A 26,606-nucleotide genomic window follows, 5' to 3' on the forward strand; every position below is an offset into this window, starting at 1 on the left:
TGATTTTTTCCCCTCTTTTTTTTTTTTTCCTTTGTAGGCTTCAAGACAACAGATGAATTGTGAAAGAGAGCAACTAAGGGTAGGTGCACCTGCCTGTAAAATACTTCCTGGTTCTTGTTTCTGTATGATAAGCAAAAATTTCCTGTCTCTCCCAAGACACAGGGTTCTAAATAGCGGGCTTCATCTTAAGACTGGTAGAGTTGAAAATATTTATCCCAGCTAATTTAGTATTGATTGAGCTGGTAAATACAGTATATCTTCTTTTGAAGTGCCATTATAGTAGATATGGATTTTTTGATTTAGATTCAGCAATAAATACTTCTCTTCTGGAATTTGTTTGACATCATTGTACTCTTTTTATGTACAACACGAGGTCTAAGTAATAACAAAGGTCAAAAGGATGTCTTGCTGCTTTCTTAATGTGAATACCAGGCTGTTTGCTGAGTGGCTAAAATGCTCTCTTGCTGTTAACTGGGGGTGGGTGAGTCACTAATATGTCAAGGGCATTTTCCAGGAGAATTCAAGTCCTCTGTAGACCTTTTAGTTTTAGTGGCATATGTGTATATTGAAGAAGGAGACAGAATTTTAAACCTCATATGCTATTTACCTTCTTAAAAATGAAACTCTCAGTGCTCAAGTGTGTTACGCATCGACACGAGGAGAATGATTCGCTTATACATTTAGCTTGGTGGCATTGTCCTGTTCTCATGGTATCATGGTTGATATTCTTTTTGGCATGGATGTGGTATTTTAAGAAATATCAGGATTGTCTCCACTCCTCCCGTTTGTATTTTTTTTTAAAATGTATTCATGTTTTGGATGGATGACTTTGAAGTCATAAGTGGCCTAGTTTTAATGTCACTGACGGAAGTTGGCAACTTTTACTGGACAGTGCGCCTTATAATTGTGTTTCTGTGTTATTATAAAAACTAGAGGAATCCGCTGCTTTCAAAATCCTAACTGTGAGGTTTTGGGGGTTGGGGGACCATTGTGCTCAAAGGGATCTAATGCCTCAGAATAATTCATTAAACCGGTCCAATGCCATTTATACACTGCCTTGTAACTTTTCAGAGCATTTACTTAATGCTGGTCTTGGATGACACTGATTTGTAGAGTTATTTTCATTTTGCAATTGCTGTTGGCATCAGGTCTGTTGCATCCTCTGTAAGACAGAATCTGGTCGTATGGAACCGAGAAAGTGGGTTGTGGATGTCTTCTTCTTTTATGCATATTTATTTTATGTGGTATACCGGCACAGCCCTGTCCGTTAACCTCTCATCTATACCCATTTCGCTCCTGAGTACCTGCACCTACATTAGCCACCATCCTTCGTAAATACCCTTCAAGATGTCTTAAGCTTTCCTGAGCTTTGTTATGGCTTCTCCCTGCAGTCTGAATTACTGGTTCATCCTGGTAAATAATGTATTGCAACTTCAGATTTCTCTTCCTGTTTGGATGAGGACGATGGCCAGAACTAGGTCAGAGCTAGATAAGAGGAATGTGTGCTTTTGTCTCTGGGATCCCTGATAAATTCCTCAGAATTAAGATAATACTGAATCCTCTATTGCAAATGAGACTCGCCTGGCAAATTAAGGGCTGCAGGGGGTAATGAAGTGCTTGTGTGCAGTTTGAGGGATTTATTATTTTGCCTTGATGAGGACATTGTCAACAGGGGTGTGGTTTAGGAACAAGAATGGAGCCCACTACACTCTGTTAAATAAATTCAAGCAGTGGTTTGATATAATGGGTCATATGGTTTAGTCCCAGTGTGGCTCCAATAGCCATTATAAAATTATCTCTACTATCGCGAATCGGTGCTTTGTTCTTTGTTGCTATTGTAGTTTTTGTTTTTATATTTTTAACTAATTTATGTTTTGAATCAATAGAAAACACATTTAAATCGATGGAATACACACTTATGTGGTTCAAAATTTTAATGATCCCAAAGGGAATGCTTTTATTTAAAAAAAATTTTTTTTATGTTTATTTATTTTTGAGAGAGAGGGAGAGACAGAACGTGAGCAGGGCAGGGGCAGAGAGAGAGGGAGACACAGAATCTAAAGGACGCTCCAGGCTCTGAGCTGTCAGCACAGAGCCTAATGCGGGGTTCTAACCCACAAACCGCGAGATCATGACCTGAGCTGAAGTTGGATGCTCAGCTGACTGAGCCACCCAGGAGCCCCTCTTTTTTTTTTTTTTTTAATTTTTTTTATGTTTATTAATTTTTGAGAGAGAGGGAGAGATAGAGCATGAACAGGGCAGGGGCAGAGAGAGAGGGAGAGATAGAGCATGAACAGGGCAGGGGAGAGAGAGAGGGAGCCAAAGGGAATGCTTTTAAGTCTAGCTCTTTCCTGGGAGACTCCCAGCATTACTTTGGCTGTCTGGCCTTTGACATCGATGGATATTTACTCTGTCTCCTCCTTTCCTGTTCTCTCATTTTCTTCCCTTCCTTCTTCCCTACCGCCTTTTCTTCTTGTCTTATGTGTGTACTCAACCCCTCTATTACCTGAAAAGAGAACTGTCTTGATTAAAGTGATTGCTTTTTTTAAATTCATTTTTTTAGGGTCCCTAAAAGAAATGTGGTTCTGTTTTCAAATGCTAATATTACTTGACCATCTCAGTGAAATGCATTTTCCTCTCGGTTTTGTTGTTGTTGTTGTTGTTGTTAGAAAGAGGGCCAGTAGGAGAAAATTAAGTATCTGTTTAGTTACCATCATCACTGAAGAGTGCCTGCCAGCCACACTTTAAAAAATATATTTTAAATATAGCAAGCAAGCTGCAGCAATAATATAGCAAGCAAGTTTGCCATACAAGATGACTGAATGGACCATGGGCATGTTGTCAAGTTCATAATTCTTCGTTAGTTCATTCTGTTATGTTCAGAATTCAGGGATACAAGTGGGTAGTTGTGAAATGCATCCCTCTTTCTTGGCCTCCTGGAAATAGCAGATAATGCAGAAAGATACAGGTGCTCCTTCTGTTTTGTGCATGTGAACACTGTGTAGGGATCAGCATATCCCAGACCTGCTTTTCTGCTCTCCTTTCTGTTTCTTACAGATTCTAAATTAATTTTTCTTAAAAAATAGACTCTGAGCTGCATATTCTATGATATATTATAAATCCAAACCAAAATTCTCTGATGTAATTAATTCTCTGATTTTTTAAAAAGTTGAAGAAAGTCAAACTTTTTTTTTTCATAACCGAAGGACTTCTCAGAGCCTTTTTGCAAAAATGAAGTACACAGAGGTGGATATAATATGCAACGTTTTGTAAAATCATCTCACCACACAACAATTTTTGGCTCAAGAATACACTCTGGGAAATGCTCTTGAAAATTATATAAATTTTTAAAATTTTTTAATATTTTCCCAGTTAGGATGTTAGAGTCTGCCAATACAGAAAGGCTATGCATTATTTAAAGATAAAAACATTTCATCACCTCCTGGTGTCGGGGCTGACTCAGTGGACTTTCGGTGTTACCACAGTGGTTGGGAATCCCTGTGCTTGTCTTGGCCTTTCTTGCCTTCTTCTAAGATGAGGTCAAGCATCTCTTCCTTACATGGCATTCTCATCAGAGAGGAAGGAGAAGAGGAGGGTTTTCCTCATAGCTCTTGACTTTGATTGGAGGGAAGCCTTTTCTGTAGACGTTCTCTTTTACCACGTTAGCGAACTCTATGCCAATCACTCCCACTGTTCTGGGATCTCAGTGATTGGCCAGAGCAGCCAGGAGTCATCCCATGGGACAGGCCCCTTGTCACCTGATGGTCAACAGGAGTTGTAGGTATCTTTGATGGAATCACCCAATAGAATCCACCACAAAAGGAATCCATGTGGGCCTTCTCTGTCCCTCATGGTCTTGGTTTCCTGTAGGTTCCTTTCAGTGCTCCGTTCATCCCACACGTGGCCCTGGGAGTTACATCTAAAGCAACAGCAAGTGCCTGAACTCTGGCTTGTGGAATTTCACAGATGCTTTCTCTGCCAGCTTCTCACAGATCACATCTCCCCATTCTACCTTTTCTACCCAGCTTGGCTCTCTCTTTGTATTTTGCCTTATGTTCTTTGGAACAGGGCCTGGATGCAGTCTTTATTCATTTCCCCTCAGTGTCAGGCAACTGACAGCACCCAGGCACCCAGGTCAGCCCCAGAGATACTGTCCATGAGCTTTCTAGCACCTGTCCTTCCCGAGAGAAGGACATCATCCAGTTATTCCTGACCAGTGATCTGCCCTTCTCGGAAGGCTGTTGGACTACTCCTGTTCCCAATGAACAAACCACGGAATAGTAAACCTGTTTATTACTCCATCCTGAGTTTTGAATGAGCCTTCCTCTGAGCTTACATTGACAATATTGTCAATGGGTTCTGTTGGGGAGTCTTCCCAAGAGGTCACCATGATGAGATCTGTACATTAAGTGCTCCTGACACTATGGGCTGTATTTACCAGCTTGTCTCAGCATCACTGGTGGTTGATGACAAGTCGGGTAGCGATAATTGTGCAGTTACCATAACCCAACCATCAACATTTACCTTTCTGGCATCTGGAATGACAAATGGACAAATAAACAACTATGAGAGAAATTATATGACCTCATTGTCCTTTGTCTCCCTCAGTGATCTACCAGGTAGAAAAATGGTGTGGTCATAGGGTAGGGGATCAAATGACCACATTTATTAGCATTCATATAAAATATTTGGTTACAAAGGGACCTTTTGTGCTGAGTGTATCAGATGTTGGTTCAGGGGACTGTAAACATATTTGGTCAGAACACTACTAAGCAGGCAAGGGGTTGGCTCCTAGGGGGAATCAGTATCTGTTCATGGACCAAAATCTTTATCAGCAATATGGCAAACGGATACTACGGGAGTCAGTATGAGGAGTGGTTGGGGGTGGTTAGGAGCTCTAGTTATAGACTTATGTTCATATCTCAGTTCTAAGTGTGCCCTACTTCCTCAAAGCTTCAGTTTCCCTGGGTATAAGATAGGGATACTTTCTCACTGGATTATTGATTGGATGAAATTACTTATGAAAAGCACTTCAAAAAATGTACGCCTCATAATCAGCAATATTAGGTTGTTAATATAGTATTATTGCCAATGATTCCCTCATGCCTCTTCCTGCTAGGAATACCAGACCAGCGAATACAGATATTTGGGGGTATCTATTCCCACTCAACTCCCAACATTAAACAACAACTTGAAGGACAGATTTCATAGTTATGGCATGGTAGTATATTTAGAAGAAAACTGCCTCTCACTCAGCTAAGAAACAGTAAGACTGATTCAGGCTAGCCTAAGCAGAAAAGGCATACAAGCAGGCCTCCCAAGGAGCTTAGAATCAGAGAGCTATGAGAACTCAGGCAGTTCTTCCTCTTCCCTCATCTTCAGTGCTCCTTGTGGGTTCACTCTGGAATTTTCTTTTGGTAAAGGATCTCTTTACCTTTTTTAAGCATGTGGCACCATTCAGCCCCTAAGGTTTATGCCGTATCAGATCCTGCAGGTATGGGTACTGTTAATGGCTCCCGATTACAAATTCCTGGAGAAAGCCTCTGATTGGCTCACTCCTGCTCAGTTCACTCTGGTCCAACCAGCGGTGTCCAGGGAAGCAGGATAAATAAATCTCAGTTACTCAGGGCCAACTGCTGAGGAGGACTTGATCATCAGGGAGAGAGTCGTAGCCAGTTGAGTAAATATCCCCAAGGATGTGTACCATACCCTCCAAACTGGGAGATGAGAGCCAGGCAGAGGATCCCAGGAAGTAGATTTGCTACCACCCCCCCCCCCCCCCCCCCCATGTCTAGCTCAGCTTTTTGCAAAGTGTAAGACACCCGCCCTGTGTGGGACTCACCGTTTTCAGGTGGTAAACAGCTAGTCAAATCACTTTCCAAGTAATTCCCTTTTCAATTCTCTCTCAGTCCTTTTTATGTCAATGAGAAACTCTCAGTTTAAACTACAGTATCTTTAACAAGTATCTCAGTCATCCTGAGCCCTGTTTTTAACAAAAAGGGAGTGTACCTCAGGCTGGGAGCCTGCAGCAGCTGAAGCATCTATCTAGACTTTGAAAACATTGTTTGCAAAATACAGTAGTTAAGAACTAGGGGCCTAGAGCTAGGCCCTACTGAGATGAAAATCTAGACTGCAATTTACTTGTGCAGGTTACTGAAATCCTCTGGACTTCCAATGCCTCCTTAGTAAAATGGACATAATTGCACATATTTCTTAAGTTGGATGTCTCTGCATATGTGTGCCCACACAAATATTAAAATAATGAATGCATATGAGTTTGTTAGAACACTGTCTAGTATAGAAGAGGGTCTTAATAACTGTTAGATATGAATGGGATTATTTTCTTCCCATTAACTCTTATTATGACCACTGATACTGGTTTTCCAATTACAGAGGCAACACAAAGTTTCCTTGGCAAATACATTGATTTAGGTTAAAAACGAGTGGCTTGAAAGACAAATATTAACTACATAATGTTACAGAGTGCCTGCAGTTATGACAAAAATTGTGACGTTGGAATGCAAATGACCGAAGTTTCAGAAAACGCTGAAATTACGGCGCCAGCTTTGTGAAAGATGGTGTCGAGCAGATCGGCATTATCAATATTTAATTCTCCAGTTAGAAGCAAGTTTCTCATTTCTGCTAGATATAAGAGTGATGTGGATTACAGAATGCAAATTGCTAATGATCATCTTGGCTTAAACCCATTGCCTTCATCCAGACATCCAATAGTGAAACTTCAGGCCGCCTTGGAAGTGAGCTATCACAATCAGAGACACATCTCCCCTTCCTCTCCCTGCCCCCTCCCCCTGGTAAAGCCCGACCCTTCCTCAGGGGCTGTCAGGGCAAGAGGAAAGGGAATGGAAGCCCCCCAATACTTGACGAAACATTGCAGCTTTCATGATATTTGGACTATAGTTTTACGGTGGCTCACTGTAGGAGAGCCTGCTCCCATTCAGTCGTTTATTCGAGAAGTATTTTTTGAGCGGGAACTATATGCCAATCACAGTGCTAGGTAGCGGAGATAGAACGGTATACCAAAGTCTGCACATACCTTACAGGCTAGCAGAGAAAACAGGAATTTGTCAAATAACCGTGACAAAATTGTACCTGTGAAATTGACAAACACCTGAAATGAGAGATGTTATATAAAAGAACATCAATGGAAGAAGCTTACCTGATTGACATCCATTTATCAAACTTACCAAATTAACACTTTCAGTCCAGTCCCTTTATAAAACATCCTGTTGCCTGCCCATGGCCTCCTGCAAAGTAGCTGTTTTGTACAGTCTTACCTTTCTCTCTGCTCATTGAGGTGTCTGCTTGCCAAGAGTCAGTTGTGTTTATTCCCAGACCTGCTTCTGCCAGCTGCACTTGTTATTGTAATTACATTATTTAGTGGAATATTGTGTAAACTGATGAAAAATGAGTGCAGTAAGAAAAAGAGCTGTTTCTGTGAAAACTAAGTTAATGCTTTGGAAACACTGTATGAGAGCAAGCCTCAACAATTATTCTGATTAGCTGTGAGAGGACTGTAAAATGTTAGTGGAAAAAAGAACCCTCAGAAATCTGGACAGATTCTGCAGTCAGAGCCTTTCTAATGTGTCTTAAAATGTTTACCACACTTTAAACAAAACCAGAACTGATAGTACAGATCAGAATTTCCCAATAAAGGGCCAGATAATGACTACTTTAGGCTTCATGGGCCATATGGTCTCCATTGCAACCATTTAACACTTGCCATTACAGCACTAAGGCAGCCACAAACGAAATGAATGATTAAGGCTGTGTTCCAATAAAACTTTATTTATAAGAACAAGGGGTGGGCCAGATTTGGCCCCTTGTCCATATTCGGCTGACCCTTCCTAGAGTTGGAAGTGTGGGATGAGGTCTTCTATGGGAAGGATGATGAGGAATTTCAGTCAACAGAGAAACCACTGTAAGATGACATCCTGGACCCATATCAAAGATCAACAGATTAATGCACATTAATATAGTTTTAATTAAACAAAATCTTTAAGAAAGTTCTGTATCACTTTAAATTTTTTTAATGTTTATTCAATTTTTGAGAGAGAGAGAGAGAGAGAGACAGAGCGTGAGCAGGGGAGGGGCAGAGAGAGAGGGAGACACAGAATCTGAAGCAGCTCCAGGCGGTGACCTGTCAGCACAGAGCCCGACACGGGCCTCGAACTCAAAAACCTTGAGATCATGACCTGGCCAAAGAAGGACGCTTAACCGACTAAGCCACCCAGTCGCACCAAGAAGGCTCTGTTTCACTTTAAAAGTGACTTCTTGCTTTAACAGGCTTCCACCGAACTACCTGCTTCCATCCCAAATGAGATGAAGTCTAAAACATGGGTAGCTGACACAGCGCTTGAAACGTTAAGTAAAAATTAGGCTGATTTTTATGTGCCAACCCTGATGTCTCAGAATCCCCTCAGTCTGGAATGGAAGAACAAATTTATCCTTTTTCCCAGGATCCCTCAACAAGTAATTTCTGGAATTCTCCAACAAGGGGCGACCTTTTCCACATGTACATACTGGCACTTATACTCTGCACAGAGTTCATCTGCTCCTTCAGAATACTCTCTTTTCTGAAGAAATGTCTAGTAACTTGCTTGTCTGGATTGTTTTGTCTTCAGAACCAGTTCTCTGGAAGTATGAACATGGCTCTCCATATTAACATTCCAAATACTCAGCTAATGTCAGACTTCAGCAATTAGCAAACCTTTGCTGAATGCTCCGGAGGTAATCAAGATCCAGTGTGCATGGGGACCTGGAGAGAGGATACAGGGTACAGGCCTTAGATCCTCACCATCACTGTCCCCATCCCAGGTCTTTGCATGTTCCACACGTATGTTCGTGTGTGTGCACATATGTGAAAAATAACTTATCATTGCTTGCTTTCATCTTATGGAGGTAATGGTCTCACTTAGTGATTTTGCCCAACCAAAGGGATTTTATCCCAAAGTAAGCAGCTCCCTACTTGTAGAAAGTGCAGAAACTCAGATCACCAGAAAAATCACCAGTGGCAGCTTCCCTACTAAATGAAGAAATTCGTAAATATATAACGGTTTTTAAAAACAGCATTGTCAGGGCGCCTGGGTGGCTCATTCGGTTAAGCATCCAACTTTGGCTTGGGTCATGATCTCAGAGCTTGTGGGTTCAAGCCCTACGTCGGGCTCTGTGCTGACACCAGAGCCTGGAGTCTGCTTCAGATTCTGTGTCTCCCTCTCTCCTTGCCCCTCCCCCACTCGCTCTTGCTCTCTCTCAAAAATAAATAAACATTAAAAAAATTGAAAAAAAGAATATCGTCTTCACAAGACCTTGTAGTCTACACACTTCCTTACAGATCTCCTGTGCTCCCCAGTATTTCCAAGGCCAAAATTTGATGCACATAAAAGGGAATGAATCAGGAAGTCAGCCAACTAGTTACCAGTTTTGATTTCCACAACTTCGTTGTGAGACACAGTTAAACAAGGAAATGAGCAGGTGGCCACCTCCCCATGTCTTTGATGCGGATTCCTATAACCCACATGCACGTTAAATATCTTCCCTCCTTTGAGTCTCCCCAGGCATTTCAGCACGTTCTTTCGGGAAGCCTCCAGAGTTATCACATTTAGGACACTTGGTCTAATATTCATTCTCCCTTTTCCTTACTGTAATTTTAGCCCATTATCCCTCATTATCAGGGCAAATCTGCCCCATTTCCAGGGCAAATCTGCCCCATTTCCTGTGTCATCATTAAATCAGTATCAAACAGCTTTAAGCAAAATTGCTAATAATGCTGACATTTCAATTTGTCATAGCCGCCTCTCATTCCTATGACTTATGCCTCAGCAAAGACTTGCCTTGTTGTTCTGCTCTTCTGAGATCTAAATATCATTCCAGGAAAAATAAAATCAACTTGGTAGGGAGGGGGAATGGGCCAAGAAACAGATAAAAAAGTCCTCTGTAGTTTCTTCTACTTGGGGGCAGAAGGAGGCCAGTTTTATTAAGACAGCAAGTCCTACCCCTACTTTCTACATGGCCTGGGAGAACCAATACTTAGGCTCTGCCAGTGTGTAGGTAAATAGTGGGTGTAGTGGGCACATGCTTGCTTGTTGTCACAGCCCGCAAACCTTCCTCCCCTGAGGGGGCCAGTGCTCCATTGTCCTTTGGGGGTTAATTTTCTTTGCTCATCTGCTCAGTCTTGGAGGGACAACAAATCAAGCCAAGGGCTATGGATATGGCCAAGGTAGGCCAATTGGATTCTGTGTCCTGAGACGTTGATGCTATCTTTGTCTATGAGGGCTGGGCAAGGACCCTCTTCTGGGTCACAGCTTCTTGGTTGTGTCCTCACATGGTGGAATGGATGAGGGGGCTCCACCCTCATGACCTAATCACCCCCAAAGTCCCCACCTCCTGACAGCATTGCAGTAAGCTTTAGGATTTCACTATATGGATTTGGGGGCGGGGCCACAAACCTTTAAACCGTAGCAGATGCTAAGTGGATGGATCCACAATAGGGAAACAAATGAAATAGAAAGCTAGAGTTGATTCATTTCAATGGTGATGTCTTGGTAAAACTGGGTGAGGAAGTGGTCCCTAGGGGTATCCCACTGATTCACCCTGATTCACTTTTTTTTTTTTTTTTATCATTTAAGCCTGGTTACCCATCCCTCTCTTGGGTCATCTCATATCCTTAGTAATCTCTTTTTCTGCTGATGTTAGTCAGAACCCATTCCTTTTGCCTGTGATCAAAGAATCCTTACTGATACATCAGGGAAATACATTAAACTTGGGAGAACTGCAGAGCCAGGCATTTGGTTAACGGTTTGCTAAAAGCCAACTCTGGTATCATTTCCCACAATGCTTCCCTGATGCCTCTGTGGATTGGCACCACCATTTTAGTATTGGCAGAGCAAGGCAAGAAAACTATAGGTTTATGCCACACACAGGGCTACATGTTTTACAAACATCTGCTCATTTCCTTAAGTCATCATGAGCCTGGGAAGCGGGGGGAAAGAGGTTTTTGTTTCAGGGTAATCGGAACCCTTTCCTTCTCTGCACAAATAAGATGTTCTCCTTTCAGTCACAAGGAGTCACCCAGATCCCTGCAGATATAGGAGGGTCAAAATGAGATCATCAAGTATCACTTAGTTAATGCCTCTCGGGGGACCCTCCAAATGCCCCTTTGAGTCTTTATAAAAAATACCATTTCCTCACACCTAGCTGGTAAAACATTTTGGTGTCCTAGCCTCACCCTAGAGATACCGAATTGTCATGTTTTTATGGGTTGAATTGTGTCTCCGAAAATATATACATTGAAGTCCTAACTCCCAGAACCTCTTAATGTAATAGTATTTGGAAATAGGGCCTTTAAAGACATAATTAAGGTAAAATGAAGTCTTATGGGAGGGCCATAATCCAATATGACTGATGTTTTTATAAGAAGAGGAGATCAGGACACAGACCTGCACAGAGGAAAGACCACGTGAAGACACAGGAAGATGGCCATCTTCAAGTCAAGACAAGATGCCTCAGAAGAAACCTGCCCTGCCAACACTTTCATCTCAGACTTGCAGCCTCCAGAATTGTGAGAAAATAAATTTCTGTTGCTTAAGAAACACACAGAGAATCTATACCAGGCATGGCGAAGGTGGAGTCCGTATGCTGACTCTCAGGCTTCTGTGTCTTGTGACGCTGACCGTATCAACTGATCAAGGGCTCCTTTCCACCAAACTCAGAAGGTGACCTTATAAACTTAATTTAAACAGCATTTCTAAGTAGCCAAAATGAGTAGATCAAAGCTGGTACTCATGTTGAAATCTATTCATATGAGTTTTCTCTTGCTGTCCTACATAAATTACCAGAAAAGTAGTAGTTTACACAACACAGATGTATTATTCTGTACTTCTTTAGGTTGGAATTCCAACATGGGTCTCATTGGGCTAAAATCAGGGTGCCAGCTGGGCTGTGTTCTTCTGGAGGCTCTAAGGGAGAATTTATTTCCTTGCTTTTTCTGATTATCAGTAGAATTCAATCCTCTGTTGTTGTAGAAATGAGGTCTTCATTTCCATGCTGGCTGTGAACTGAAGTTCATTTCTAGCTTCTAGAAGCCTCCATGTTCCTTAGCTCATGGCCCTCTTCATCCATCTTCAAAGACAGCTAGGGCAGAGTAAGTTCCTCTCATGGGTTCAATCTCTCCTGCCTCTTCTTGTATTGCATCTTTCTAACTGACCCCTCTTATGCTTTTAAAGGTTCATGTGATTACATTGGGTCCCTCCAGATAATCCAGGATAATCCCCCTATTTTAAGGACCATAATCTTAATTCCATCTGCAAAATCCCATTTGCCATGTAACATAGCACCCTTAGGTCTAACACCAGTGGGAAATGATCACAGGTCCCAAAGTCTGTCACATTATTTGTATACCATCCCTACTTAAAGTGGACTGATTCTATTGGCCTTTCACATACTATATACATTGACTGTGTGATCTGGGATTAGCCATCTCCGTTTTCACGCAGAATCGCGAAAGTGAGAGGCTAGAGCGTCTAGAACCACCACCTGAGGCAGCCCAGGATAGCCAGTGGCACAGGACCCACCTATGTCGGCCTTTTGAACTTCTTCCACAGTTCCTATTGGCATTTGGTGTTTCCCATTTAAGTCCAGCCGTGTCAGATGAAGTATTGTGGGAGTGTCTGTCTTTGGCAGCACTGACTCTTGGATATTGTTTTATTATTTACTTGCTCTGTTGATTTATACTCACAAAGTGTATAAACCAGGTAATGAAAATGTAAAAAGTTATTTAAACAACCGTCATTTATATATATATTACCAAAATGTGGAATAAAACACTTGAATGAGTGAATTAATGATTCTAAAGACTCCTAGGAATGCCTGTCACAGATGCTTTCAGAGCACTGACCTTTCTTTTCATCACTCACCTCTCTGTGCCAAAGATGGCTTACTGAAAACACTCATGAACCTCATCTTACACCTCCAGAAGAGGTGTTTTTCTGGCTACAGATGCAGTGCACTCATTTATAAGGCAACCCAGACACTTGGAAGGAGCTCTCATCCTAGGGTGGGCAGGGAGTTGATGGATCAGTGCCCCAGCTTCCTCACCCCTAGGATAGGGCAGTTCTGAGATGTGTTCTACATCATTGCTAGAGTTTCACCAAGGGATTATGTTCCAGGTTCTCATACAGGTCACTTATGTGTTTACATGCCATTATTGGTTTTCTTACATTCCACATCTCCCTTTACTATTCCTCTACTGCTGTTTCCTTAGAGCGTCTCCCAAACATACTATTTGCACTTGAATTTTGCCCCATTTGGTAGATCCATACTGAAATAGTACCATCACCATACTGAGAGACACTGTAGCTTAACGATTCCATCAGGCAAGGTTTTCTGAGTAGTAGATTTTTCCATCACACTGTCCTTTATGTGTTCATTCTTTTGCCCTTCCCCCTCTTTTTCTCCTCTTATTTATAATACATCACTGCTATTCTTGAGGGAAGTCTTGGATTATTGAATAGATTCCGAAAGCAGCTGCCGCTTGGTCTTTCACTCATATTGCATTTCCCAACAGTTGGGAAACTTGTGTTGAGCTGACAGGGTAATTGGGGCACTTGGTTTTGACAGGACAATGTCCTGCTCATGCGTGAGGAAACCAGTGCATTTGCTGCTACAGTGTACATGTTTATATTTGCTCCAATGTGATTTCTAATTTACAGGTTGCTTTTAAGAATATAGAAACCTTCCTGGATAGAAAGCATGGAGTCAGGATTTCTGAAAGGTTGTCTGCCTAAATGCACCATATGTATGCACAGATATGCATACTCATGGAATATTCTGCTGATAACTTAAGAGATTTAAATATTTTTGGCAATTTTTATAGAGTTATTTTCAATGGTTGTATCCTCTTGATCTGGATTGCATATATGGTTTGACATATTTAAGCCAAAGGCATGTTTTTATAGATGTCTGAATTAAACATAGAATGTTTTTCAAGAGAGCTGAGTTAACGTTTAAGTGGTTTTGATTAACCTGGTTTTCTTTATTTGCTCCTAAATATTCTAATGCAGAGCCGTCTCCCTTTGCATAAAATGATTTGGGAGCACAGACCTAGGAAACATAATTTTCTAAATAGTCAGGAGCATCATGCCCAGAATATTTCCCCAAAGATGCCTCAAACTGAAGATTTGAGATGTAGCCATTCCGCAACCCCCCCGCCCCCAACTCAGGTGGTGCAGACTGGGAAATTGGAACCTAACTATATAGACGTCCAATTGATTAAGGTTGACAAAACACAGAGCCAGCAAGACTGTGGTTGGTGGAGGTGGAGGTTGGGGTGGTATCATGAGCCAGTGAGCAGGACTTGGCTTGGAATTTGGAAAATCCTTAGTGCATGCAGTTTTCCCAGAGTGGCATAGTGTCAATTTTTCCTCTGGCAGCATTTCCCATTAAGGGAAATAAACTCTTGATAAACAGGATGGCCCTTCATGAGCACATCTTTCCCCCAAGAGTGAAAAATGTGAATCCCCTCTGGCTTAATACATCATAGGCTCTTCAGAACCGAAGCTAAACCTTCCATCCAGAGAAGTGTTCATTCTTTGGCACCATAGATTAATTGTGTTATTCTAAAACCTTGTATTGATCATGTACTATATGCCAGGAAAGTAGATACCTTACCCCTAAGGCAAAATAAGTATAGATATCTTGCCTTAAAGGATATTTGACTTTAAGGGCTATGCACTCTGCTTGAAGTTATAAAATGTAGACCTCAGTAATGATAATGCAGAGCAGAAGACAATGCCTTTTGGTAGGTATGAACGAAATGAGGGCTCAGTTCTTCCTGGCTACAGGGTCTGGGACAGGTCTCTTAAAGGAGATGTTTTTTCCCCTCTCCTTTGAAATCTTGTTTGAGGTCTCTAGGTCTTAATACTCAAAAGGCTATTGTATATTTCAATTTAAATATTACTTAAGCATCTTAAACTCAATATACCTAAATTCACACTCATCATCTCTCCCCTCCACACATACCCACTAATCTGGTCTTCCTTGCTTCTTTTATGTCTTTGTAACAGCTCCCAATTCATTTGCTGAGGCCCGAAACCAGAGTGTCACCTGTGACTCCTGTATTTTCTTCACCTCCAGATTTGAGATCTGTAGTCTCTCTAATCTGTCAATTCCTCTTCAAATCCACTCTCACATACATAGTTGAGGCCACCATGATCTCTTGTTGTGATTATCCTGAAAACCTTCCAACAATTTTACTTGTTTTCCAATTCTTGTCCCATTTTAGGGTGAACACACATTCTGGGTTGCTCAACTGTTGTCCTGGCATAATTATGAATAGTACCTGCATCCTTCCCAATAAAGACTGCTTTGGACAATAAATTAGGATTACTCAACATTCCATTCGCTCTTCTGGGCCAGAATGACCTTTCCAAGTATAATTAACATCACTCATACTTTTTATTTTGTCACCATGCTTGTCACCTTCATTACACTTACCCACAATCTATGATTATTTATTTGTTTACTTGTTTATGGTCTCTCTCTTCTACGTTCCCACTCCCTTTATATTGTAATCCACTAGAACTGGGACAAGGCTCATCTCGTTCATTGCTCTTTTCTTTAGTGCCTATAACATAGTGGGAACTAAATAAATGTTTGAAAATACGAGAGGAATATTACATTTTTTTAACACAGTGAGAGGAAACAACATATGCACCAAGGGCATAATCTGACCCAAATGATAATCTATATCCTGGACAGCTGTCCTGGAACTAGATGTCAGAATGTACCACGAGAGCCTCTGCTTTTGGCCATAGAACATTGATTTCCTTTGTGTGTGTGTGTGTGTGTGTGTGTGTGTGTGTGTGTGTGTATTTATTTACTTATCTATTTTTTGAGAGAGAGACAGTAAGAGAGTGAGCAGGGGAGGAGCAGAGAGAGAGGAGGAAAGAGGGTCTGAAGCAGGCTATGCACTGATAGCAGAGGGCCCAATGCAAGGCTCAAACCCACAAACCATGAGATCATGACCTGAGCTGAAGTCAGACGCTTAAACCACTGAGCCACCCAGGTGCCCCTCTTTTTTTTTTTAATGTTTATTTTGTGAAACAGAGAGAGAGAGAGAGAGTGCGCAGGGGAGGGGCAGAGACAGGGGGGAGAGAGAGAGAATCCCAAGCAGGCCCTGTGCTGTCAGTGCAGAGTCCAATGTAGGGTTCATTCCCACCAACTGTGAGATCTTGACCTGAGCTGAAATCAAGAGTCAGATGCTCAACTGACTGAGCCACCCAGGCAGCTCCCTTTTAAAAAAATGTTTAAACAATGATTTCTTCCATAAACAACTTCACAAGTTGAATATATGAAACACAAGTTTTCAGGCATTGGGTACCAGCCAGCATAGAGTTATGGTCCTTGAGAAAATGAGAGGCGTGTGAGATAAAAGTGATTCTTGAGACAACTTTATGCCTGGGGGAAATGCCTCAGCCCTAGCTGCAGGGAATTGAGGCCTAAGTGGAGAGCAGAAGTTTCACTGAGCTCAAGAGGCAGAGCAGAGGAATTGGGAATGATAAGGGGTCTGGAATTTGTGGAGCAGGGTGTGGAGAGGGCATCATAGGAGGCAGAAGTCTCCATGTCCTGGTACATGCAGGGCCAGGCTGTGTGAGTCTTAGCAGAAAGGAAAGGCTGTGATACTGAGACCCAGATGGAGATACTGGATGTTATGGGCATTCAGACAAGACCGGAAAGATCACACATTAGGGATAAGGATCATGTCTTAGAGCAGGGGTCAGAAAACTATGCCATTCAGCCCATATCTGACCTGTGGACTGGTTTTGTATAGCCCATGATCTAAGAATATTTTTCAAATGTTTTTAAAGGGTTAAAAAATAAATAAAAATATGTGACTGAGATCATACATCAAATCCAAAGCCTAAAATTGTTGTTATCTAGCCCTTTTAAGAAAATGTGGGCCAATCCCTGCCCTAGTAAAGGCCGTGCTTCAGGACTATGGACAAATCCAAGGTAGACAAATCGAAACACAAAAATTAGCTTCATGGGGGTCAAACGCATATGCCAATTATTTAAAAGCTATTAGAACAAACCTCAGCTATCATTTAAAGGAAAAAAACCCATAATTCAGATACACTATAATGTGTCAATTGAAATGTGCATCTCAAAACAAATCAAAAAATGCTATACATTTGTAAAAGAGGAAAAATATGAATAATAACCTAGGGCAGGGATTCGTTAACTACAGCCGTAGGACAGCCTCAGGTCCTTTTCTAAATAAAGGTTCTTTGGAATACAGCTATTTTACTGGTTTACATAGCATCATGGCTACTTTTCTGCTGCAATGGCCGAGTTGAGTAGTTTCAATAAAGACCAAATAGCCTACAAAGACTGAAATATTTGTTTTCTGGCCCCTTAAGAAAATGCTTTTTGGCCACTTACTAGAAGAAAAAAAAATAGTCACTATAAAGAGCCTAACAAGTGAATCAAATGTTGGAATTATTCGACAACTCATCTTAAAAATATGAGTATCATAAGTGTTGAAGAATTTAAAGAAAAAGCTGGACACAATAAGTTCATAGATGGGAAACCTTAGTGGTGAAATGAAAGCTATAAGCAGTAACTAAGTTAAGATTCCAGAACTGAGATATATATTATCTGAAATGTAAAGAGGAGATTATAAAATGCTAAATAAAGTTGAAACTTTAACTTGAAAATGGAATAGAACAATAGAACAAGGAACAGAGAGAAGAAAAAGTATTGAAAATGAATTGAACAAAGCCTCAGTCATCTGTAGGAAATATCAACCTTTTAAATATATATAACTGGAGTACATACATTTGTTATGTATTGTCAGATACATAATAAATGGGGCAGAAAAATATTTGAAACAGTAATGACCAAACAATTGCCAAATTTGAAGAAAATGTCAACCCATAATCCTGAGAGGATAGGAAAAAATAAGCAGTCTAAACACAAAGAAATAGCATGCTTACTAGGGATATTATAAAGAAACTACTCAAAACCAACAACACACGGGGGCTTCTGCTTTTGGAAAGAAGATCTCTATTTGTGTGTTGTGCAACATCTCCTCTCTGCACCTGCGTATAGGTGACTAAGACTCATAAAGTCATCCCCCAAGAAAACATTGTACAAACTTCTGCAACTGGAAATGATGAGAGTATGGAAGTAGAAGGAGGACTCCTTGGTAGCAGCAACAGAGGGAAGTCTAAGTATTAAAGGAAAAGAGAGGAAAGAAGCAAAGGGACTCAGCAACGTGTAGCAGGAGCATATGGCAAACGGTATGGGAGTCAAGATCTGGTTCCAACATTGTTGGAAGCATGTCATTAATGGGGCAGAAACTTTGGGGTTGATGTCAACACACATAATCTCTTGTTCTGTTGTATACTAGTGATCTTGCCTATATAGGAATAGTCGTTGGGACTGGCTCAACAGTGGGAACAGCTTCTAACATAACCCCTCTCCTGGACAGACCAACAGTACATGTGCTTCATTACCTGGTAATGACCAAGATCTCTAAATGCTAACAGTTATTCATTTTAGTTGGCACCATTTTATAGAAGTTGTCAATGAGAACTCTAGTAAAGGGTTTTGTGCAGAAAACTTTTGGCAGCTCTGTTGCTTTTGGACAGTTCTTTAGTACACATAATGGTTGGAAAACAATAAAACAGTTGCCAGTATTTAAAAATCTAGAGGTTTGGGGTGCCTGGGTGGCTCATTCGGTTGAGCGGCCGACTTTGGCTCAGGTCATGATCTCGCGGTCCGTGAGTTCGAGCCCCGCATTGGGCTCTGTGCTGACAGCTCAGAGCCTGGAGCCTGTTTCAGATTCTGTGTCTCCCTCTCTCTGACCCTCCCCTGTTCATACTCTGTCTCTCCCTGTCTCAAAAATAAATAAAACGTTAAAAAAAAATCTAGAGGTTTCACTCAAATATCCTTATTTCTGACTTCTCTTTAAAAGACCAAAAATTTCTATAAAACACAAATAAACCTCTGGGGAAATTTTGGACTTGTATTCCTACATGGAAACAATTAGTTAAAGTGAATAACTGTTGGAGTGTGTGGCTGGCTCAACTGGTAGAACATGTGACCCTTGATCTTGGGGTTGTGAGTTCAAGCCCCACATTGGGTGCAGAGATTACTTAAAAATAAAATCTTACAAAAATAATGATGCGTATTTAGATGTTGTGCATACTATAGTTTGCCAGATGCTGTTTCCTTCTTTTTTTTTTTCCTTTGTAGAGAGTTAAGTTTCCCTTAACTTAACATTTTCTTTTCCAGAAAACAAATAACTTTTACTCAAGTCTTTATTTAAAATGGAAAAATAAAAGACTGGGAAGAGTCACATGGCCCATAAAAAATAAATAAAGTGGGATATACCAAATTTCTTTGTGGAAATGTAGAATATTTTCGCATGTTTAATATGCAAAACTATGTCACACACTCTCCTAGCTTCGTCCAAATGCATCAACTATGTGACCCCCACCCTGCAAATATTTGAATCTCTTCAAATGCTTGCTGTAGAAGTAACAACCCAGAGAAAGAATAAACACTTCTAAATGCCACGCTCTCGTTGCCAACCCAGATAATCACTTGTAACAGTTTATATACATTATGGGTTCACCACTTTGAATTCCATTCCAATGTCATGGTTGATACGCCTACTCGCACACCTCTTGTGAGCCCTTGGGGATAAGGAAGGAGTTTCTTATACAGCTTTAGTAGTGTCACGTCCTTGAGACCAGAGAACAGGCTGCTGGTTGTTGTCTTAAACACTTGCATCCTAACGGTTTTCAAACATGGCATTTCTAGAATAGCTTGGAAGCGTGTACTGTTAGTAGGTGTGGGTAGGCAGGGTGGGTGTGTCATCCATCTGATTTCATGGAGCAGGGCCATTTAGTGGGTAAGACCCCAGACGTTTTCCTTGCATAGACTTGTCTCTCGATTCACCTGTAATTTTCTGCCCGGAAATCCCTTCAATGCCTGTGGAGATTTACCTCTGGGGGAATTATTCCTCTGAACTAGGAGCATTCTGGTGGCACACGTAGCACGTTAGTGAGGCTTGTCCTTGTCTGTACGGTCCATGAGTGGATGTCTTGGCATTGGAGGGCAAAGTACTGTCAACTCAGGAGCTTCAAAATAATGGGTGATCCCTGGGTTTAACTGACCAAAGTAAATGCCATTTTGCAAACTACAATGAGTTTTACCTGACGAACTTTCCTAAGGAAGCAGAAATGAGAATTTTAGTTTCGTGTGAGCAGCAAAGCCCCACTGCATTTGTTGGCATCAAGAATGCATGATCTCAAACATTAACTAATCTATGAATAACTGCCGTTTGTAACATCATAAACACCAACTAATGGGAAGATGATGCAGTGTAATGCAAATATTTGCAGCCTATCATCATATTAGTACAAGGATCAAATTTGCTACTAAGTTCCTCAGCAAATATTCAGTATCACGTTTGTGTCTTCTTGTTATAATTTGTACAGTATTAGTAGCATCTTACCATATTAGTGGCGTTAAGATGTTTTTAAAATTGTATCTCTTGGGCGGATGGAAATGGAATGTTCTGAGGTTGTGCGAGTATTAGTCATATTAAACTTGCCCTGTTAGCAGCTTTTCCTTGAACTGATACTTAAATGAGATTTTAATATAAACAAAATGTACTTTTGAAATGCGCTTTCAGCTACAACTAATTTCTCCCAGTCCATTAGCCACTTTGCATCCCTTTTATGAAACTTGAGATTGGGCTTTTATTGAGGACCCAAAGTATTTGCTCAACTCATTAGGTCAAGTCGCGAGAGACTGCACACAAGGGCTGTGGAGTTTCCTGGCTTACTCGGGGTCCCTGGGTTGTAGCATCGCCTCCACCTGTCCTCGTACAGGCATGCCTCTTTGAGATTTCCCTGTCTCCCTTTCTGTACCACTCGATACTTCTTACCTTTGACTTGTGCAGGAGGTTGGTGACTGCACTGTCCCCACGCTCTTTGGATTTCAACAGCCATGGTTTTCTTGCAGAAAAAGGGGGAAGGGTTTACTGAACTGTCAAAGCACACAATGTCCACGAGACAGGGTTTTACAGGTTTGTGAATCTAGTTTAGGAACCACCTTAGGAAATGACCTGACCCAGGCGTGGCTTGGCTTTGTGAAATGGCTTCTTCTCCTGTTTTTAACCAACGGGCATTTTATGCCATTTTAACCAATGGGCATTCTTGTTAAAGAAGCCTCAGAATCCAGAAGAAAGTTAGTGTATTTGTTTCCTATGGCTGCCTTAACAAAGTACCCAAACTATGTCACTTAAAATAACAGATATTTGTTGTCTCACATTTCTTTAAAAGAATTTTTTTAATGTTTATTTATTTTTGAGAGAGACAGAGCATGAGCAGGGGAGGGACAGAGACAGAGGGAGACACAGAATCCGAAGCAGGCTCCAGGCTCTGAGCTGAAGCCTGACCTGAGCTGAAGTCGGATGCCTAACCGACTGAGCCACCCAGGCGCCCCTGTTGTCTCACATTTCTGGAGCTAGGAGTCCAAAACCAAGGTATCTGCAGAGCCATGCTCTCTCTGGCGGTGATGGAGATGAATCCTCCCTTGCCTCTCCTGGCTTCTGGTGTATGCCTCCGATTTTTGGTGTTCCTTACCTTGTAGATGCAACACTCTGGTTAGGTGGCTGTCTTCCCTTTATGTTTTTTGTTCCACACCATTTTCTCTCTGTATGTCTGTTTCTGTGTCCAAATTTCCCCTTTTTATAAGGACACCAGGTATATTGAATTAGAGTCCACCCTAGTGATTTCATTTTAACTTGATTATCTCTGTAAAAACCTTATTTCCAAATAAGGTCACACTCTGAGATGCTGCGCATTAGGACTTCGACATTCCTTTTTTGGGGGGGGGGGCGGGGGGAGTGCACAGTTCAACCCGTGATAGGTAGAGATTTCCATTCCTGTACACTTATGACACATAGTCCCTAGGTCACAGGGGCCCCTCAGTGTAATTTTCCACCACCTAGGATGCTTAGCTATCACTGGTCCTTAGGGAAGGAGCATGAACATTTGCTGGGGAACCCAGCCCTCGGTGTTCCAGAGAACTCCAGACCACCTCTCAGGCCACAGCATGGAGGCAGCAAGGGATGATCAGAATCCTAAACCTTAACGTAGCTTACTTTGTTTATAGCAAATACATATAGCTATAAAGAAAAGAGTGAGGAGAAATAGGGGAAAGGAATGGGATCAGCATCAGAATTTATAAACAGAATTACGTTGTTTATCTGTCCAACATATGTTTACTAAGGATCCATAATGTGTCAGACACTAGAAATATAGAACTTAAATGAGACAGCCTTCTTGTCTTCAAGGAGCACACGGGCTAGAGTGGGATTGTTTTAGTCCGTTTGAATAGAAAAATTAAAATAATGATTATTTTTGTGTTAACATTAATCCTAATGCATGTGGTTTGCAGAGGCTTACACCGTGCTACACGCATGCTCATGATCTGACTTTCATTATCTCATGAAGTCTCCCCACAGTTTGATGATGTGGGGGTTGTCTTCCCCATCTTATCAGTGATATCCAGCAAGGTTCTCTTGCAGTTGTTGAAGGTCAGATGTAGGATTATTTTTTTTTTAATTTTTTTAACGTTTATTTATTTTTGAGACAGAGAGAGACAGAGCTTGAATGGGGGAGGGTCAGAGAGAGAGGGAGACACAGAATCTGAAACAGGCTCCAGGCTCTGAGCTGTCAGCACAGAGCTCGACGCGGGGCTCGAACCCACGGACCGCGAGATCATGACCTGAGCCGAAGTCGGACGCTCAACCGACTGAGCTACCCAGGTGTCCCCAGATGTAGGATTAAAACCAGATTCGCTGACTCCTCTCCCATCTCTACACCAATCGTTGTGGGCAGGGGCTGTTTGTGTTCACCAGCAAAACTCAGTATCACCAGCCCACTCCTGCATCTGGCCCAGTCCTGACAGGGACTGTCACTTAGGGTTCTTCAGAGGATCCTTCCTAAGGGAAGACCGATGTGTGCTCCTAGGAGTGCAGGGGGTGCTGGGTAGGCACAATCAGAATAACACACACCTGCTTCATGTGGGAATATCTGCACCCCTGCCTTTCATCATCCAGCACATGCCCCAGGCACAGGAGACATTCAGCAACTCAAAGTCCTTCCTCGTCAAAGTCAAGTTGTAAATTCTTGGAGAATATACAGGAGGTGTCACATCTGTTTCTCTCCCTGTGTATAAAGAAAAATAAAATGCCAGAGTGAATAAGTACCTCATAAAGGCTTTTGCATTATGATAGAGAGAGAACCAAGATGAGAGAGAAAAATAAACATTGCCCAGTGTGGCAGGAGGGAGACTTCTGGGATGCTTGATAGTTTCAAACTCTTGATCTGGGTGGCAGTTATATAGAGGGGTTTGTGGAGTGTGTGAAACTGTATACTTAAGACTAGCACTCTTTATGGAATGGAGTTAGTGTAGTCTGTAGTGGTTGTCAGGGCCTTTCAGGATAGGGCAATGGAGAGTTACCGTTTAATGGATACAAATTTTCAGTTTTGCAAGGTGAGAAGTTCGATGAACTTAATGCAGCTGAGTTGTACACTTAAAATGGTCAAAATGGTAAATTTTACATTACGTATATTTTACTACAGTTAAAAAATAGTGCGCTTTGCTGTATCAATGCCGTACCTCAATCACAAAGCTAGGATGATGTAAATAAAATGTCCCGTTTCCATTTAATTTGGGGAGCCCCTAGAAAGGTGGCATTGATCGCTGATAATTTCATGCATGCTGGACAGCAACTGAGGAGATCCTCACTGCAGTCTCCTAGCAGATTGTTGAACACTGGTATAAATAGATTATTTCCCTCCAGTGCCTTGCCCATCTTCCGGTCGCTTCTTCTGACGCCCAAGTCCTCGTAATGAGTAACCTGTCTTTATCCTGGCAGAACTGCCTTCACTATGATTTCAATGCCAAAGAAATGACTGTTTGTATTGAACAAATTTAACAGAGCTGTAGTCCCCGGGAAATGTGTGTTTTTCTCCTTCATGTTTGTTATAAAGTTTGCAGATTATTGTTGTTCTGGTTACTTAAGCTCTCTGGGCAATTCAGAGATTCCTCAGTGCCTTGCTCTTTCCGCGTCCTCTTACCCAAGTCCTTGCTCTCTAGGGGTGCACTCACTACGTGGTTTTGTTCAGCTGCATGTCAACATGTTGGAATTGGCTGCCCCGTGGACCATTGGTGTTAGGGTATGCGTCGCATCACTCATCAAACGACACCCTGTGGTTCGCCCCTCCCCATCACCACCTGCTCCAGCCCACCACTGCTTACTGTCCAGAGGGCTGCAGACAACTCCTGACTGGCCTTCTCCCTCTCACTTTGCCCCAGGGCTGCCAATCCGTTGTGAGCATCGAGGGGGACTTTGGGTATAAGTCATTTTCTAGCTGAATTCCCTCGGTGGCTTCTCCTTGGTCTTGGCACCAAACCCAAACTCCACCCCTTGATGACTAAGGCTCTGCATTAGACTGGTCCTCACCTTGCCAGTCTCTGGCTCCAGTACACTGGCCTTATTTGGAGACAGAACATGGGTGCAAATTCCACTCTGTCACCACAGTTTGTATCCTAAGCCTTGGCCCGTGTAACTGTGGCTGTTTCTCATGGGGAAACCAAAGGCAGATGTGCTTGGCTTTAGAGAAATTAATTTCCAATGCTGGAAAAATAATAGCACTCATTCCTCACTAATTACAAGAAGTAGCAACACTTTTTATATGGAGGGCAATACAAATGTACTTATTAATTAATTTGTTCCTTGAGTCAGTACATATTGGGCCCTTTAGTACACTCTGTTCCATATCTCCAGTGAGGAGTTGGGTAATTACGTGATGGTTTTATTATGGTTCATATTTCATAATAATTATATATGTTAAATATTTTATAACAAATAATTTTTAAAAAGCATACCTATGATCTTGGCCTCATTAGCATGGATGATTTTAGCAGTACCTGCCTGGAGATTCTAGGGATCTAAGGGACTGCCCTTACTGATTAACTAACAAACATCTAGTCCTCTTTCTGCTGAGGTCAGCCCTTTTAGTGGCCTAAAATATTCCTTGAAGGCACTAGAGTTTGGGATAATGTAGTAGAACTTGCTGGAACTTCCTCTGAAGGGGAAGAATCTTCTTTTGCCTCAGTGGCCAGAGGGATCAAGATACAGACAACCATATGTTTTTAAGGGGAATGATCAGATTCTTCCCATGCTGCTGGTGTCTGGTTAACAGTGGTGGCAGTGATATGTCTCTGTGGGATGACGAAGATCCTTTCTGGAAGCCATCCACTGGTGTCCAAATGCTCTGTGGACTTTCTTAGTGGAATGTTGGCCTTATGGAAGGCCACTGTAGCTACTACAAAACTGAAAACTTCTGCCTGAAAATTGATCTACCTACTCAGGTCTTGCAGAAAATAGTGTCAAACGAGGGCACTGTGAAACCATATTAAATCAAGGTCCCAGCAGTGATTACATTGGGTTTCTCAAGTCATTTTTCACATTCGGTTTAGTGTTTAGCAACTCAGCTTTTTAATGAAGACTTTCTTTCATAAAATTGAAAGTCCAGTGCTGATTGTGCTATATCATCTAATACATCACAGCGCTCTTTGATTTCTGTAGCAGATTAGAAGCCACTTACATACACAGATAGGTCACCAGCAGCTTAGTAACTGTTGGTTGTAGGCCATTACTTTGCAATAGATTAATTTTGATGTTGAGCTGATAATTGATAACTGGATTGATTATTTAAAAATAATCCCTATTGGAGCATGAGAGTGAGAAGCTTTAAATGCATCCACTGTGAACATAGCTCCTGGCTTACTAGCTAGGTTGCAAATGGGGGAAAATTGGTTTTGAATTGAATATTTGAGTGTGTTTACTTTGTTATTAAAATTATTTAAAATGGAAGTTTTGGGGGTGGCAGTAAATAGGAAATGTCAGTCTGCTTATTTCAAGGAACAAGGTTTGAAGAATTGATTGAATAATCAATTTGGTTATGAGCAGAATTTCAAACATAGAAATAATTTGCTGACACCCCCCGAGGGGGCAGCCCCACCGAATGTTCCATTCCGTCTGTTTAACCTCCGGATTCTAGAGTGGAAGAATCGTAACACCTCCCAAACTTGATTTATGGGAAACAGCTGTCTCCCACATGTGTCACAGTGATAAAATGTTTCACCATCTTGGGTGAATCTCATTCCTTGTGGAGGGGCCACATGTTCAAGCAGGTGGAAAAATGAGGGGGTACAAGCTGAGAAGAGGATGAGGAACACAATCTTGGAGTGCTCTATGCTTTCAGGAGCTGATGATTAAATGTAAAAAATCCCAGGAAATAATAGGGACCAATCCCTAGATCTGTTATGGGCTACCAAGTCTAGACTCTACATGTACTCTCCATGGGTCAGATATATGCCTTTGTGTGCTTTCTTAGAGCTTGTATGATAAGTCAGTTCATTGAACTCAGATATGCAGCAAATAATTTACTTCATTGTTTATTTTGAGTCAACTTCATTTTGTATCTAGTCTCCTA

At 41.6% G+C, this 26,606-nt stretch overlaps 1 protein-coding gene across 1 annotated transcript in view; it reads left to right on the top strand.

Moving 5' to 3' along the window:
- Window positions 1-41: 41 nt before the first annotated feature.
- Window positions 42-26,606, top strand: part of RBFOX1 (RNA binding fox-1 homolog 1) — a 550,474-nt gene continuing 523,909 nt past the window's right edge. Inside the window, exon 1 of the mRNA XM_049639355.1 lies at window positions 42-79. Within this exon, the coding sequence (XP_049495312.1) occupies window positions 53-79 (27 nt within the window). The 5' untranslated portion in view covers window positions 42-52. The remainder of the gene's footprint in view (window positions 80-26,606) is intronic.

The sequence above is a fragment of the Panthera uncia genome, chromosome E3, assembly GCF_023721935.1.
Source record: "Panthera uncia isolate 11264 chromosome E3, Puncia_PCG_1.0, whole genome shotgun sequence".
In the NCBI taxonomy this organism is placed as follows: domain Eukaryota; kingdom Metazoa; phylum Chordata; class Mammalia; order Carnivora; family Felidae; genus Panthera; species Panthera uncia.